The following is a 16,658-nucleotide window of genomic DNA, read 5'->3' as shown; positions in this document are numbered from 1 at the left end:
TTCTTAGCGATATTTTCAAAATTTCACTTTTGCTTATTGTTGTCCCTCCCTCAACATACTTAGAACGATTGGGTACATCGATCGTCGTGAGCAAGTTCAAATTCTGTGGGACAGTTCTTTTATTCTTATACAATAAACTATGAAGTATTTTAAACACATAGCAGCAATCAATAATGGTTAAATTTATTTCTCAGTTTTGTTAAGACACCCTGTTGTGATAATTTATTATCTTTCCATAACAATTTGTTTTATAAACCTAACAATAGAACGAGTGTTTCAAAATGAGTTTTTAAATGTAAAGAGAAATAATACATCATATAATATGGCAGGATTTTAATTCGTTATAATGAGATTTAAATAATATCAAGGGTTTTCAATATACAAATATAAAAATTTCATCATTAGAATAAGACTTTCAGGATAACGAGTTCCTTGCTTTACCTCTATTACATTCATGTATATTTCTTTTGGCTTAAAAATACAGTCTACTTGCGCACGTCTTTGCAATTTGAATAATAAAATTTAATGCAATTACATGTATATTTTCACCAGTATATGGAATGGCTAGCTTTAAATAGCATTATATATAAAGTCGATGAGCAAACAAGATGTACAGATAGATAACATTTGTTTTGTTTACTTTCAGATGCTTGTGAGAACATCAACATTGCGAATGATGAAACTCAGAATTGACCTCGTTAAATTCCGGTACCTCTTGTTCAATTTATAGGTCATATAACGGAGTGATTATTACTTCCGGTTCCTTTTTTCACTCTTCAAAACGGATGTAACATCAACTTCCGGTTGCGTACTCTTCAATCTCCGATGTTCAATACATGCATAGTAACAGAGGATGTTTTGGTCAGGCAATAGAATATAATAGCCATGGTGTTAATTAATTGAATTGATGTCGTTGCGGGTTTTATACAGGCTGCAAGTTGAATACAAAAGCATGCTGGGATATTGAATTAATCCGCAATATGGAAGCGTTATGATTACAGTAACAAATGTAAATATCCAAAGCACAGACGCTCTGTATAATTGTGCGATTCGGATCATTTTATCGGAGTGTAAATAAAACCGTTTTCCCGAAAATGACATTAAGTAAATTTGCATATAGCTATATATAGATTAATTTGGAATACAATACTTTTTAGTGATTATTATAACAGGGAAATAGTACATGCAAAAACAAGGAGCGGAGTGCATATTGCAACTGGATCTGTTAAAAAATATAATTATCTAGTAAAATACTATTCAGTTGGAATATTTAAGTCGCTTTTGAAAGCTGTGACAATAGATGTCGTCTGATGTATTGATTTGTCTTCAAAAGAACGCTAATAATCTGTGATAATATAAAATTAAGGTATAATATCGAAATGGTAGAAGACTACTAAAAGTGGCACGTTTATTTCAATCATTAAGCGACGAATAGATATAAACGGGTTTTAGGAAATATCTGAATAATTTTCATAACAAAAAAGTTTTTGATGTTGTTCAAGAAGGCTTGTAAAAAAATTCTTGGTAAATTGATGCATTTGTATTAGGTGGACTTATGAACCAAAAGGCTCGGAGTTTTAATGTTATCGAGGACCGCTGTTTTGTTTGGAATTTACCATAAAATTGAATATTTAATCATTGAACGGATTATATTCTGAAACTGTGATATAAAAACTTCAGAGATTCGCCCTCATCCTACAAAATATTGGGAATTGTATTCATTGATCACTAACGTATACATACATATATGTGATATTGTATAAAACGGCTGGAGAAAAATCTCAATCACGTCTGATTGAAGCTTGTTTAGTGAGGTCGTAAGTTAAAATATTTCCAGTCAGCTTTTGTGTCTGAACACTGGGGAGGAGTTTTTTTTAACCATTGCATTTCAGCGGCAAATATCTAATGTGCTATAAATGCATGAAAATACTTCGTGACATATTATACAAGTTTATATTTCCATTTAAAATGTTGTCGTTGAAAGTAGTCAAAGGTATTACCACATAATTTACTCTTCAAGATGAGTATGAACAATCAAGACGCGGATAATCGCGTCATAATAAACGTCGGCGGTATACGTCACGAGACGTACAAGGCCACGTTAAAGAAAATTCCCGCCACAAGACTTTCTCGTCTGACGGAAGCGTTGGCGAACTATGACCCTGTACTCAATGAGTACTTCTTTGATCGACATCCGGGCGTTTTTGCCCAAATATTGAACTATTATCGATCAGGAAAGCTCCACTATCCAACTGACGTGTGCGGCCCGCTGTTTGAGGAGGAGCTAGAATTCTGGGGCTTAGATTCGAACCAGGTGGAGCCCTGTTGCTGGATGACATACACAACGCATAGAGACACACAAGATGTTTTAGGAATTTTAGACAGATTAGACCTGGATACTGATAAGCCTACCGAGGATGATATTATGAAGAAATTTGGCTGGGAAGAGCAGCATAGGGCTGGTGAACTGAACTTCTGGCAGCGCATACAACCAAAAATCTGGGCGCTTTTTGACGAACCGTATTCTTCGACATCAGCTAAAGTAAGTATATGCTATTTTTTATTCATACAATGAAAACTGTATTTGTACGTAAGTCTTTCAATAAGTCCGCATGTTGTTGCAAAATAGTAGCCATACATTCATTTTCTAATCTGAATATTTATCTTATAAAACCTGTAATCGGAGACTACCTGTCAAATAAGACCGTTAAATTCCATTAGCTTTTCTTTTAAAATGTTTATAGACAGGACCTCTACATTTTATTTGTGTGCTGAATTTCTATACTTAAACTGACCCGGGGCCAAATGCCGCATGGCTTTAAATTGAGTTCATGGCGAAGGTCAATAAATCTATACTATGCATACCAGGTTGGTATTTATATTTGAAAGGAAAGAATAGAAATTAGAAAAACAAATCAATATGAATGGCAGAGTGTTACATTTTCGAACATCTGGAATTAATGACACGAGGAAAATTAAAAACCGAATGATTGAGAATACAGTCAAACCAGTGTACTAAGGCCATCCAAAGGTCAGTCTGAGCATGGCCTTTATAGACAAGGGGTCTTTATTTGGAGTTATCTAGTTAATCAATAAAAGTTTGTTGAGAAATGGTCTTTATTCGCAAGGTGATCTTTATTTGGAGGTGGTCTTTAATCCAGGTTTGACTGTTCGTAGAAATACCATTTAAATTGAGAAAAAGAAAACGAGCAAGAGTTCCGTAATATTTAATATTTTAAACACATCTATGTTAAACGTATGAAATACCGGTGGTGACATTTTAACTTCTTGTACATACAAAATTCACGAATTCACGATTTCAACTTCATGAATTCAATATTTCAATTTCAAATTCATGAATCCACGATTTCAACTTCATGAATTCAATATTTCAAATTCACGAATCCACTATTTCAACTTCATGAATTCAATATTTCAAATTCATGAATTCACGATTTCAACTAAATGTTACATCCGTCGCGAATTCCGTATGTAGAAAAACGTGAATTCACGAAGTTAAAATTGTGAATTCTCGGAGATGTAACCGGGAATTCATGAAATTGAAATGTCCCCAACGGTCTTCCGTATACTCTACAAGAAACGTTATATAAATCACGTGACTTTGTCCTATTCTTTTCAATGTAGAACAAAATGTTATATGTCTTTACAGGTTGAACATTTGCTCCACTTTTTTTCAAGGGTGAGCAATTGTTCTAATCTTTTATTCAATGTCTAGAAACTTTTGTTTTTCTGAAGCCAGGTAGTTTGTCAATTTCATTTCCTATTTCGAGCAGTTATTGTATTTTTATACCAATTTTTAGAACATGAGTCTTTTGTGAAACATTATTGCATTGCATTTTAGTCTGTTTTTTTATGTTATTATTACTGTTATTTTATTTTTCATTTACGTCGAAGTTTCTGTTGTTTTTCTATTTTTACTTTTTCTTTTTTTATTCATTTATTATTTTCGTATTATACACTTCTCTTCTACAAATATTTGTTGTATATTTTTATTAATATATACCAGTTTCTCGTACAATGTATAATGTTATATATTGGCCAAACATTTAGAACTTTAACACATACATTTTGAAAACATTTTCATACTTAACTTTTGTTCGGAGATGACTCACAAAATAATAGAGATATCGACTTGAATTTTTAAAAATGCGGGGGACATGCGATGTTCTATAACTGCCATATCTTTCTTTAGCATTGTCTTAATGATTTTGAATAGCCCAGTGCCAATTAATTTTTAATTTTTATTTAACCTCGTTTCTTGTACTTTATAGTATTAGTGATAACGATTTTAGACAGGTTATATGGCCCTATATAGGTGTTTGTTATATTGTAAACAACCGTTTATATAGGGACATATAACCTGTCAAAAAATCTTTATAACGAATTTGTAATAGAGCAAACTTCATCCTTTTGAGAGAAAAAAATGAGATTATTGCACAAATTGACAGCAGCCATGTATATGAAACTATATAAACGTTATGATTATCCAATGGAAAGCTACGTTACAAACATGCAGTATTATAAAATCATACAATAGTAGTGTCATGTTGCATACCCGGTCGTATAAGTAACATAAATACGTATATCAGATAAAATAATATATACCGACGTATTTTGTTACAAGTGTTCGAAATGCACACTTATTGATAAAATTCACCGTTGTAAAATACAGAAATACCCCCAACGTCCTTCATTTACACATAAAAGCATGTCATACCTAAAGTCTATGCGGAATTTTAGTTTTTTATGTAATAAAAACATGCCATGATGTCAATCTGACAAGTAATTATCCCCTTTCCAGACGTTGATCAACATTTATGCACTTAAAACCTCCTCCCACCCCTGCCCCTTCCCCTCCCGAATAAAGGAGAAAATATAACATAGAAATACTAAAATACTATTCAATATCGTAAACTTGAGCTTTGTAAAATGTACCACACGTTTGCTTCACACATTGTTAATATATTACAATGGATAAAAAACACAAACACCAAAAAACGAAACAACAACAACAACAAGAGTAAAAGTAACATACAAGTATAATTTTGTAATTTCGAGTAGAAAATGTGGAACAAAAAGTAGTTAATGGTGTTGTTTATTGGAATAGACAGTAACAATGTTATAGTGAAACAAAAATAGAATAATTTAGTTTTTTTAACAACGTTATCTACAATCGTTCAGATTTTAATTTGTATGTAAAAAGGTATATGGATATATATTATGTACTTCTGTACACATATGAATAATAATAAATATACAATCAAACCTTTCAATAATGACCATTCCTAGGAAATACTAAGTAATATGAGCCGCGTCACGACAAAACCAACATAATGGGTTTGTGATCAGCATGGATCCAGACCAGCCTTCGCATCCGCGCAGTCTGATCAGGATCCATGCTGTTCGCTATAACAAACCGAATAACAATTAGCAGAAACTGATTAGGAACAGCATGATACTGATCATAACTGCGGAATGCGCAGATGGTCTACATCTGGTCGCAAACCTTAATTGGTTTTTTACGTGACGCGACTCGTAGTCCTTTATAGACAGGTCATTTATTTCGAAGTATCTTGCTCTAGTTAATGAACGAAAGTTTGTTGAATAGTGGTTTTTATTCACAAGGTGATCTTTTTCCGGAGGTGGGTTTAACACAGGTTTGTCTGTAAATATACGACACGTGACAATCGTACTTTTTAGTAAATAAGTAATAGCAAGTAAATTACTTTATATACAAGTATGTTACCATATGTTGTGCACATTTATCGTGACCTTTTTAATGACCATATAAAATGTTACGTCATGTCGCAGCTCCATTCGTTTACATCACTTTATCTTAATTTTATATATTATACCACATAGGCATATAGCTGTCTGGAACTAAAATATTGATGAAACAGTGTTTTATGGACATACTAGAAAGCGCGTTTTAACGCAGATTCGTGTTATTCCTACTAAATATACAACTTTTTTTTTCTTTTAAGTCCGGCCGAAGGAACATTTGTCATGCTAGAATGTATATGTTCAGAAAATGCTTTGTACAATTTTAACACCATATCTTCTTTATAAAAGACTTTAAAGACATTTCCCAGTAACGTAACTAAAACAATATACAATGGATGATGTCATCATATATGTGAAGAATAGAATGTGAAAAATATTAATAACAAATCTAATAATAAAGTAACTCTAATAAATCTAGCAATGTAGTTACTCTAATAAATCTAGCAATATATTACTTTAATAAATCCAGCGATAAAGAAAGTCTAAACAAATCTAGCAATATAGTAACTCTTATAAATCTAGCAATGTAGTTACTCTAATAAATCTAGCAATAAATTACTTTAATAAATCCAGCGATAAAGAAAGTCTAACAAATCTAGCAATATAGTAACTCTAATAAATCTATCAATATAGAAATTCTTATAAATCTAGCAATACAGTAACTCTAAGAAATCTAACAATATAGTATCTCTAATAAATCTAGCAATGTAGTAACTCTAATAAATCTAGCAATATATAACTCTCAAAAATCCAGTGATAAAGAAATTCTGACATATCTAGCAATATAGAAACTCTAATAAATATAGCAATATAGAAATTCTTATAAATCTAGCAATATATTACACATACATATCTAGAAATACAGTAACTCTGAAAAGTCTAGCAATCTAGCTGTATGTTACTCTAAAAGAAACTTAAACAAATCTAGCAATAAATTATTCTAATGAATCTAGCAATAACTCATTCTAATAAATCTAGCGACAAAATCACTCTGACAAATCTAGCAATATAGTTACTCTGTTAAATTAACTCTACTCTAATACATCTAACGATAAAGAAACTCTATAGTTAGTCCGATAATTCTACGGGCGGAACAGAAATATTTTCATTATTAATATTTTAACGTAAGACTTTTAACCTAGTTAAAATTTTTACTGCACTATTACTTATAACAAGTTTTGTTAAGATGTTAATTTACGAGCACGTGTAGAATGGTACAATTTATAAAATATACTCCTTAAACTTGATGATAATCGAAAGAGAAAAAAAAACGTTATTTCTTTTAAGAATCATAACCTTCTCAAGCGTGTTCTTTTTCCTTTGAAGTTTTCAAATAAACGGTTATGTTTAGCACGGATATCATTAAAATATGAGTTCCATTAAGAATTGTAAAAAAAGCAAACCTTGTTCTGATTAAAAATGAGTTATGAAATTAAGAACATTTCCTAACATTTGGAAAAAAACCCCAAAAAACCTATACTTTTGAATATGAAAACATGTATATAAGTACCATTGGTGATATTACATGTAACTATAACAATTGTTGATGATTTTACTTATCTGAAAGGGACGAAAATAAATCTAAACTGAATATTTAGTACAAAGATACAATTTTAAGTAAAATACAAATTGGTGTGCATTGTAGGAGCACATTTGTCTCGGAGCACATTTGTCTTACGTAAGACCGATGCGGTCGCATTTGTCCCACATGAGACAAATGGGACCTCAAATGTCTACCCCAAAAAACTCATTTGTGTGACAAATGTGCTCCGATCAAGTTTTTTAAGGGACAAGAAAGCACATTTGTCTCATGTGTTTTTAAGGGACAAGAAAGCACATTTGTCTCATGTCATTTTTTATGAATTATTTGTCACATATTTCCCCACGGCAGAAATTCTTTTTTAGAATCGAGGTTCGCCGTTTTACCTCAAGTGTAATCATCAATAGGTTTGCTTAATATGCTTTCTTTATGAAAACATACAGTGAACTATTAATTATAATATCTCTTATTTAAGAAATTGATTGACTTACACTGAAACGTACTAAATCCCATTCACGAAGGTACAATGGTGACAGCGCGATGGCACGATGGTACGTTGTTGAAAACGCGATGGTGAAAACACAATGGTACGAACGTGAAACAACGATTGTACGATAGTGAAACAACGATTGTACTATGGTGAAACAACGATTGTACGATGGTGAAACAGCTAAGGCTCGATGATAAAAGTGTGATGGTACCATGATGAAAGACGTTGTTACGATGGTGAAAATACGATGGTACGATATGATGAAACTGTGATGGCATGATGATGAAAACGCGATATTATTTTCTCTATCGTGTCATCGATCATCGTGATTTCACAATCGTGCCATCGTGTTTTAATCATCGTACCATCTCAATTTCACCTTTGTACCATTGTGCATAGCTGTTCAGGGAGACAAAAATGTTACTTATGTCCGAACGGAACACCATAAACGGTTGATATTGAATGATACAATATCGTGACTCGTTTCGCATTTCGCTGAAATCTCGCGTCTCGCGAAATCTCGCGTCTCGCTTCGCATCCCGTTCGTCGACGCGAGACAAGAAATTAATTCCAGGTCATATACCGCTAAGTAGTATTCCCTTAATAGTCTACATAAAATCACTTAAAGGCCCATTATGCCTGACAAATGCTTTTATTTTTATTCCTCAAAAGCTTTTTTATTTTTGGTATACTTTTTTAGCTCGTTACTCGTTGCTAATTATCTGAAGCATATTTCATCTGCTGCGTTTTTGCAGTTTGTACAGTTGAAGAGATTTAGAATTTTGTATTGAAGTCAAAGTAACTACATTGTTTACATTTTGCTACTTTTATGACGCATTATTTCACATTTTTCGCGATTTTTTTTTTTTTGGGGGGGGGGGGTTTACAAGCATCTAACTTCCTCAGAAATCATTATTTGAATATTCATACTTGTCCTATCTAAAGAAGTAAAAATTTATTCATTTCTGAAATCTCTTGGTACGGGATACTTCAACATTGCGAGATCTCCTGTTACAATATCGTGCCTCGCTTCGTGTCTCATTGGAATGTCGCGTCTCGCTCGATTCTGAGTGGCCCGATATTCCATAATTATGGCATAACCCGGATTATTTTAGGAACTCATGCATGTTGTAAGTGCCTTTTCAATGGCGAATCTGAAAGCCGCAATTCTTGGAAAATGACGACTTTTTATACATATATTTCTGATGAAAACGAAATACGTGTGTAATGGTCTTCTTATTTTTTCCATGGATCATTTAAGGGCCTCCGTGGCCGAGTGATTTCTTAAAACCACTTGCCCCTAACCGCTGTAGGTTCGACACATAAACGGGGCGTCGAACTATTCATGCGAGGATCCAGGTCAGGGTCCAAATGCGCAATACAGTACGCAGTACGCACGTAATAGGTATTTAATAGTATCACGTGGCCACGGAAAAGCTATTGTGTGCGCACGTAATAAATAAGAAAATTCTATGTCCCCTTTATGCCACCGTAGATACTACCTTGTTTTTGCTAAGAATATTTCTAGTGCCATAAATAATCTAAAAAATCTTTAAGCATTGAAAATAGACGTATCACAATTGATAACGATAAGATTAGATTTGCTGCATATATGTTTAGGTTCTGGATGCTGCACTTGTAGAAATTTTCATTGTGAGATGCAGAACAGGGATATTTTTTAATTTAATATATGACTCCTATGCAGAGGCAGGAAGTTTTTGACTGACCGGAAGTGACCTCAAAACGGTATTATAAATACAAAAAACACAGAACAATGGCTGGTAGCCGGTATACAGATGGACATAATTATTACCTTTTGAGAATTTTATGGAAAAAATGTGAGACAAATGTGCTTCGAGTGTCCTTTCTATTGTGTGTCGAACACATCTGTCTCATTTCCAATTAGTCGCAAATATGAATGTTTACGAACACATCGGTCTTACTTCGTAAGACAAATGTGTTCCGAGACAAATGTGCTCCTACAGTGCTTTATTTGTAGTTCGACGTGACCAGGATCATTCAAGAAAACCAAGACTGCAACTTCTGTGGCAGTACGCTATAGCTTAATATAGACATATACAAATTATAACAAAAACTGTAGAATAGAATGTATTCAAACTTTTCATGATCTCTTAAGAACATCATAACAGAAACATTATAGGCGAAAACAGGGGTCATCGACCTTATTTTTTCGAGTTATCTGCCTTGAATAAAAAGTGGTCTTTTTCTGAAGGGGATCTTTATTAGTCTTTAACACAGATTTGACTGTCAATATATGGCACGTGAGAATCGTACCTTTCAGTAACTTACATTTATAAAGCAGATGATAAAATGTTCTAGAACAAAATATTATTATTCTCCATATAAAATTTAATAATTACACTAAATAACCTTAATAATTAAAATTATACATTGCTATAGTTTTTTATTATCAATATTTAAAATACTTATGAAAAAAATGTGCCCATTGAAGACAAATTCACTTTAAAAAGCCTTCAGACGGATTTTCAAAACAGTCATAGCTTTAAACATATATAATCAAATTTAAGTTTTACGATAGGAAAACATTGTAACAGTCTTTATAGGGCAGAAAAAAAACTTTCTGAAATACTAGTTCAGTTAATTACTTATAGGACATTTCAGTTTTTCACCCCAGAAAGAGACTGTCGTAACAGCAGGTCACAATATTACTACAATGACGTCATTTGGCCAGGTCGATATCTGAGAAATGAAAACGCTTCTGTTTTTAACACGGAAATGATGGCGGATTGAATCACAAAAAAGAAGAGAATATTCAAGAAGAACTATTTCTATCTTCTATTTTTTGAAATCGGTTTATAATTATCAGCATTCTAATTTTCTCTCGTCTTTCAAATCATCTATACAAATTAGAGCTTTTTTTTCTTTCCCTTTTTTTCACGAATACAATGGCGCAATGATACGATTCATTAGACTTTTTGAACGTAGTAAAATAATGTATTGTTAAAATTGAAATATTCGTTAAAAGATTGATTGTTTTTCCCCGAATAAAACTAAATTGCCGGATCTATTTTTAGTTCAGAGATAACGTACACCATAATATACATCTGGATTTCATCATAATAAGAAAATAATAAGAATAAAAAGCTTTCACAAATTCATATTTTGTACCAATCATGCCGTGCTAAGTTAATACGCTTGCCTCTGATAAGGTCCAGACGCTCGGTGCACGTGTTTTCTCGGAATCAAAAGTCTTCACCTTTTAACCTCAACAGACGGCTATTGTATACGGATGAAGAGAACGTATTATTTCATATGTTAAATTGAAATTTTAATGTTTCAAAATAACGATTAGCACAATAGATGGGCGTCTGTGGGGAAGACGTTGAAAAACAATCACTTTGGAATTGTAGGCATCAGATATCAGCTTAATTTCACGTTATGAATTACAAATAAATTATATGAACGAATATTTTGTTCCTTCTCTAACAGGAAAAACTTAAGCAAATTTCGAAGCGTTAAACCGATAATGGTCCAAGAAATTGAATAATCCTAAGGGACTTGTCTAGGTACAGAAAAGTCAGACTTGCTATAAGTCAACACCTATATGGTATTATAAGATAGCAAACTTAATCATAGACGCTGAATCTGTGCAAAAGTTAAACAATGAATTAATGACAAAAAATTCTAATAAGAGCAACGTTAACTATTTGCACTAAAATGTTATATTGATTTACAGGTGTAAATACAATGTAACCTGAATCAATGGTGTAAACTCACTCCAATACTGAATCATTGGTTTAAAGCTGCACGCATCCAGATGAGCCAAAATATTTCAAGAAATTCAATCTTTAGAAAAATGTTTCAAGATGTTAAGAAAAATAAAAAGATTCAATATTTAATTTATTATTTACATGTTATGTGCGATTAATGACTGATTTTGCAGTATCAATCATTATAATTCTACTGCATTACTAACGCGGTAACAGATACTTATGTATATTTTGACCTCTTTTTGATAAATTACTAGGATTGCAAGTGCCGTTTGCAATATGTAAATTACTTTCTTTCTTCACTTCACAATACTTTACTTTTAAATATATTTTATATATATTTCAAAATTTTCATGAAAATTAGCATGAATCTGGAGACATGCAACTTTAAATACAATCTAATACTGAATCATTGGTGTAAGTACATGTACAATCCAATACTGAATCATCGGTGTAAAAAAAATGGTAAGAAAGGTGACCAAGACAAGGTTGATAAAATTTCTACTTGGGTAAACTACAATGTAAGTAATGAAATATAATGTCAAAAGTTTCTTTGGTATACTTTGAATACAACTACTAACATATACAAACACATTACAGAAATAAAATAACTAAATGTTAAAACTAGGTCTTCGTGATAACTGAATGTTAAAACTAGGGTCACGATATAACTGACAATTAAAACTAGGGTCACGTGATAACTGAATGTTAAAACTATGGTCACGTAGTCATCATCATGCAATATGTCATAAGATAACTTTTATCTAGTTCCTTTTTAAATGAAAAGTAGTAAACAACTGACAAATAATATTTTTTAAAGTAAAATTACATGTAGTAAAAATGCTTAAAAACGCGTACTAAAACACTGATTCGTTTTAAACTATTGCAAAAAAAGGCTAAAAAACACATGTGTTACTTACTTTATCCATAGCAGTACAAGCGTAATTGCATTTTTAAGTATTTGCAACTTGAGACATAGCTATATAAAACCAGTGTAGTAGAGATGTGTTCAAATCATAGTAAGCGTTTTATCGTAAAACCAGCGTAGAAGAGATGTGTTCAAACCATAGTAAACGGTTTATGGTAAAACCAGCGTAGTAGAGTTGTGTTTAAACCATAGTAAGCGTTTTATCGTAAAACCAGCGTAGTTGAGATGTGGTTATTAAACCATAGTAAGCGTTTTATCGTAAAACCAGCGTAGTAGAGATGTGTTCAACCCATAGTAAGCGTTTTATCGTAAAACCAGCGTAGTAGAGATGCGTTCAACCCATAGTAAGCGGTTTATCGTAAAACCAGCGTAGAAGAGATGTGTTCAAACCATAGTAAGCGGTTTATCGTAAAACCAGCGTAGTAGATATGTGTTAAAACCATAGTAAACGTTTTATCGTAATACCAGCGTAGTAGAGATGTGATCAAACCATAGTAAGCGGTTTATCGTAAAACCAGCGTAGTAGAGATGTGTTTAAACCCTAGTAAGCGTTTTATCGTAAAACCAGCGTAGTATAGATGTGTTCAAACCATAATAAGCGGTTTATCGTAAAACCAGCGTAGTAGATATGTGTTTAAACCATAGTAAGCGTTTTATCGTAATACCAGCGTAGTAGAGATGTGATCAAACCATAGTAAGCGGTTTATCGTAAAACCAGCGTAGTATAGATGTGTTCAAACGATAGTAAGCGTTTATCGTAAAACAGCGTAGTATAGATGTGTTCAAACCATTGTAAGCGGTTTATCGTAAAACCAGCGTAGAAGAGATGTGTTCACACCATAGTAAGCGTTTTATCTTAAAACCAGCGTAGTAGAGATGTGTTCAAATCACAGTAAGCGTTTTATCTTAAAACCAGCGTAGTAGAGATGTATTTCAAATCATAGTAAGCGTTTTATCTTAAAACCAGCGTAGTAGAGATGTGTTCAAATCATAGTAAGCGTTAATTGTAAAACCAGCGTGGTAGAGATGTGTTCAAATCATAGTAAGCGTTTTATCTTAAAACCAGCGTAGTAGAGATGTGGTCTAATCATAGTAAGCGTTTTATCTTAAAACCAGCGTAGTAGAGATGTGGTCTAATCATAGTTAGCGTTTTATCGTAAAACTAGCGTAATAGATATGTGTTTATCAAACCATAGTAAGCGTTTTATCGTAAAGCCAGCGTTGTAGATATGTGTTCAAACCATAGTAAGCGTTTTATCGTAAAACCATTGGGGACCCTCGCTGGCGTTTGCGCCCCAAAAATTTCAATACCGACAAAAGTGCGGGAAATACATGTATTACAATTATGTATTTTAGATTTTATTCCTAGAGTATTTCAACAGAATCTTAATAATTTATCACAAACGCAGTAGATGATTTATTTTGGAACATTCAATGGTTACAAATTAGTTTTTATAGTTTTAAACTTTTTTTCCCCGATTCTAAGTATTTCACCACATAGTTTAATGCTGATTAATCCAGTCCTTCCGGTGATAATATAAACACTTTCTCGTGAGAAGTGCCCCATTAATCACCTTGATTTAGATGTAATTAGATTTTAGAGTCGATTATCGTACAAATATTGAATAAAATCTCCTTAACAGAGAATAAATTCAAATGTCTGTACAGGAAATAGGCCACAGAGGACTTGGTGTTATCATTATTGTAGAGCTGTCAAATGGCACGGAGCAGCTCTCCCATTTATAATTTCAATTTTATTGTGCTCGTGATTTGACAGGTCTAAATATTTATTAGTGTTAAATAGTAGAAAACTATCTGAAAATAAATTTTCGCCCATGATAAAACATGATCATATTTAAATCCATTGAATAGAGAACTGTAAACTGATGTATACATCTTCCAGAATTCAACTTTTAACAACTGTTATGTAAAGCCTTCATGAAAAAAAAAAATCTCGATAAATATTTAAAATCATTTATTTTCGATAAGCACGTGCTAAGTCGATTGTCACGTGGATTTACGAGAGATTCTCTTGGTGCAATGCTATGAGAAAGTCAACAACGGGTATAATTAATATATTAGCGTTAATTCACTTACATTTGACCAATTCACGCTTATTGGTTCTTTGCTTATTAATTAATTCTTTAATAAAGATAGCAGTCATGATGAACCCTTGATGGCACAAGACATGAACGGACACTGACCATTGAAATATACTGTCAGCAGAAAATAAATAACAAACATCATAATTAACAAACTGTCAACAATATTTATTAGGTTTATATTTGTTCATACTGAAAGAATAGAATTACTGATAAGATATTTATTTCTTTTTATTATCGGAACGTATATATAGAGGACATTTGTTTGTTTTGCATGTAAGATTGAAATATATTTCACTGAGTGAACACCAGATACAATATTTACACAAGAGTGGCGTAGCCACGAGTGAAAAAAGAATAGCTGGTGTTCACGAATGAAACATATTTCAATCTTCTATGTAAAACAAATAAATTTTCTGTTTATTTCGTGCTTTTTAAGTGATTTTAAGTATTTTACCGACTTTGACGTCATCAAATCATGATGTCACATCATCAATTTTGAAATATAGTTCTGTTAAATTTCTCTAAATTTGTTACATTTTTAACATGGTCTATAATGACATCGACTTCCTTTTCTTAAAGAAAGCAAAATTTACGTATGACGGCATTTACTTTTGCCTATTATTCCTTATAGTTATGATATTCTTTTCATCCGCATTCAGATATAATCCGGCTACAGTGAATATTATATTTTATACATTTCACTAGTGGTTTATCAGAATTTATTACATGCTTTTCGGTGGTTTATAGAAATATATCAGTGATATAAAACTGGTAATTTCACTGTTTGAAACAGTGAAATTACCACTTTGATAATTTCACTGTTTTGAATTTAAGCCCCTTACGTTGTTTCAGTGAAATACCAGCGTGCACAGTACTTGGTACCAACTTAATGACGTGACGTCGCAAATGACGTCACGTTGTATTATTATTTGGCGCGCTTTTCATTCAGTATTTGGTTTAATGTCTTTTTAAAACGTTTCCTTGCATGTAATAAAAAGAAAATTTGTTTAGTTTAGTGGAAGATTGAAATATATTTCACCTTGTGAACACCAAAAGTTCATATTTCACTCGTGGCTGCGCCACTCGTGAAATATACCTTTCGGTGCTCACTCGGTGAAATATATTCCGATCTTACACTGAACTAAACAAATATCCTCTATACAATCATCTGATATATTTCAGTACAACATTGTTAAGCATGAAATCAATATTCTAAGCCTTTGAGTAAGAAGTAAAATAAATGGTTAAGTTGTAAACGAACCTAAAGTAAGGTTGGACTCTACGATATAGATCTATATATATTATGAGAAACATATTATATAGTAATATTATACAACAGTAGGAAATAACACAGTCAGTGTCATGTTTTAGCATGTTTGTGCTTTTGTTTCACAGATGCAAGTTTTTGTTTTCAAAGATGCTTAACTGATGCCAATGTCTGTTTTCAAAGATGCTAATTGATGCCAATCTCTGTTTTCAAAGATGCTAATTGTTGCCAATGTATGTTTTTAAAGACGGCAATTGAAGACAATGTCTGTTTTCAAAGAAACTAATTGATGCCAGTGTCTGTTTTAAGAGATGGTTGTAATTAAAGTTTTTAAAAGAGAATTTTAGTTTTCAAGATTCTGCTATTTCTTTGTTTTTAAATATGCTTTTTTGTTTTTGTTTCCAAAGATTCCTTTTCTTTTTATCAAAGATGCTTTTATTTCTTTTCCAATGTAACACCTTTCTGTTAAGCATAGAAATGGCAAGTCCCCTTCATATTAATTACCTTTTGATCATGATAATAACGGAAACCTCATTGTCAAAAATTAGTATTATAATCGATCAAGAAATTCTAAAATTTTCATTTAAAAAACTTGGAAGAAATATTCACTTATATTTGGCTTAATTATTTTATTATGTCAGTTTATAAAGGTTATATATTTATATTTATACTGCTTAACTGTATAGTGTATACTGTCGCCTTTAGGCATAACTACTATCAGAAAAGAGAGTAATGACCTAGTGATTTAGGTATCTGCCTCTCAACCCTGGG

General features: G+C 32.3%; 1 protein-coding gene across 15 annotated transcripts in view; it reads left to right on the top strand.

Moving 5' to 3' along the window:
- Positions 1-16,658, top strand: part of LOC132745393 (potassium voltage-gated channel protein Shaw-like) — a 136,447-nt gene that overhangs the window by 81,653 nt on the left and 38,136 nt on the right. For 13 of the 15 annotated variants that reach the window (XM_060734325.1, XM_060734317.1, XM_060734384.1 and 10 more), the window contains exons 3-4: positions 647-2,542; positions 3,671-3,700. In XM_060734325.1, coding sequence (XP_060590308.1) covers positions 2,021-2,542; positions 3,671-3,700 — 552 coding nt within the window. In that variant the 5' untranslated portion in view covers positions 647-2,020. The remainder of the gene's footprint in view (positions 1-646; positions 2,543-3,670; positions 3,701-16,658) is intronic. The other 2 variants (XM_060734331.1, XM_060734344.1) reach the window with 1 other exon arrangement.

This window comes from Ruditapes philippinarum, unplaced genomic scaffold, assembly GCF_026571515.1.
Source record: "Ruditapes philippinarum isolate M1 unplaced genomic scaffold, ASM2657151v2 ctg410_1_1_1_1, whole genome shotgun sequence".
NCBI lineage: Eukaryota > Metazoa > Mollusca > Bivalvia > Venerida > Veneridae > Ruditapes > Ruditapes philippinarum.
The sequence above is the reverse complement of the archived record's forward strand: the minus strand, read 5'-3'. Positions and strand labels throughout refer to the sequence as shown.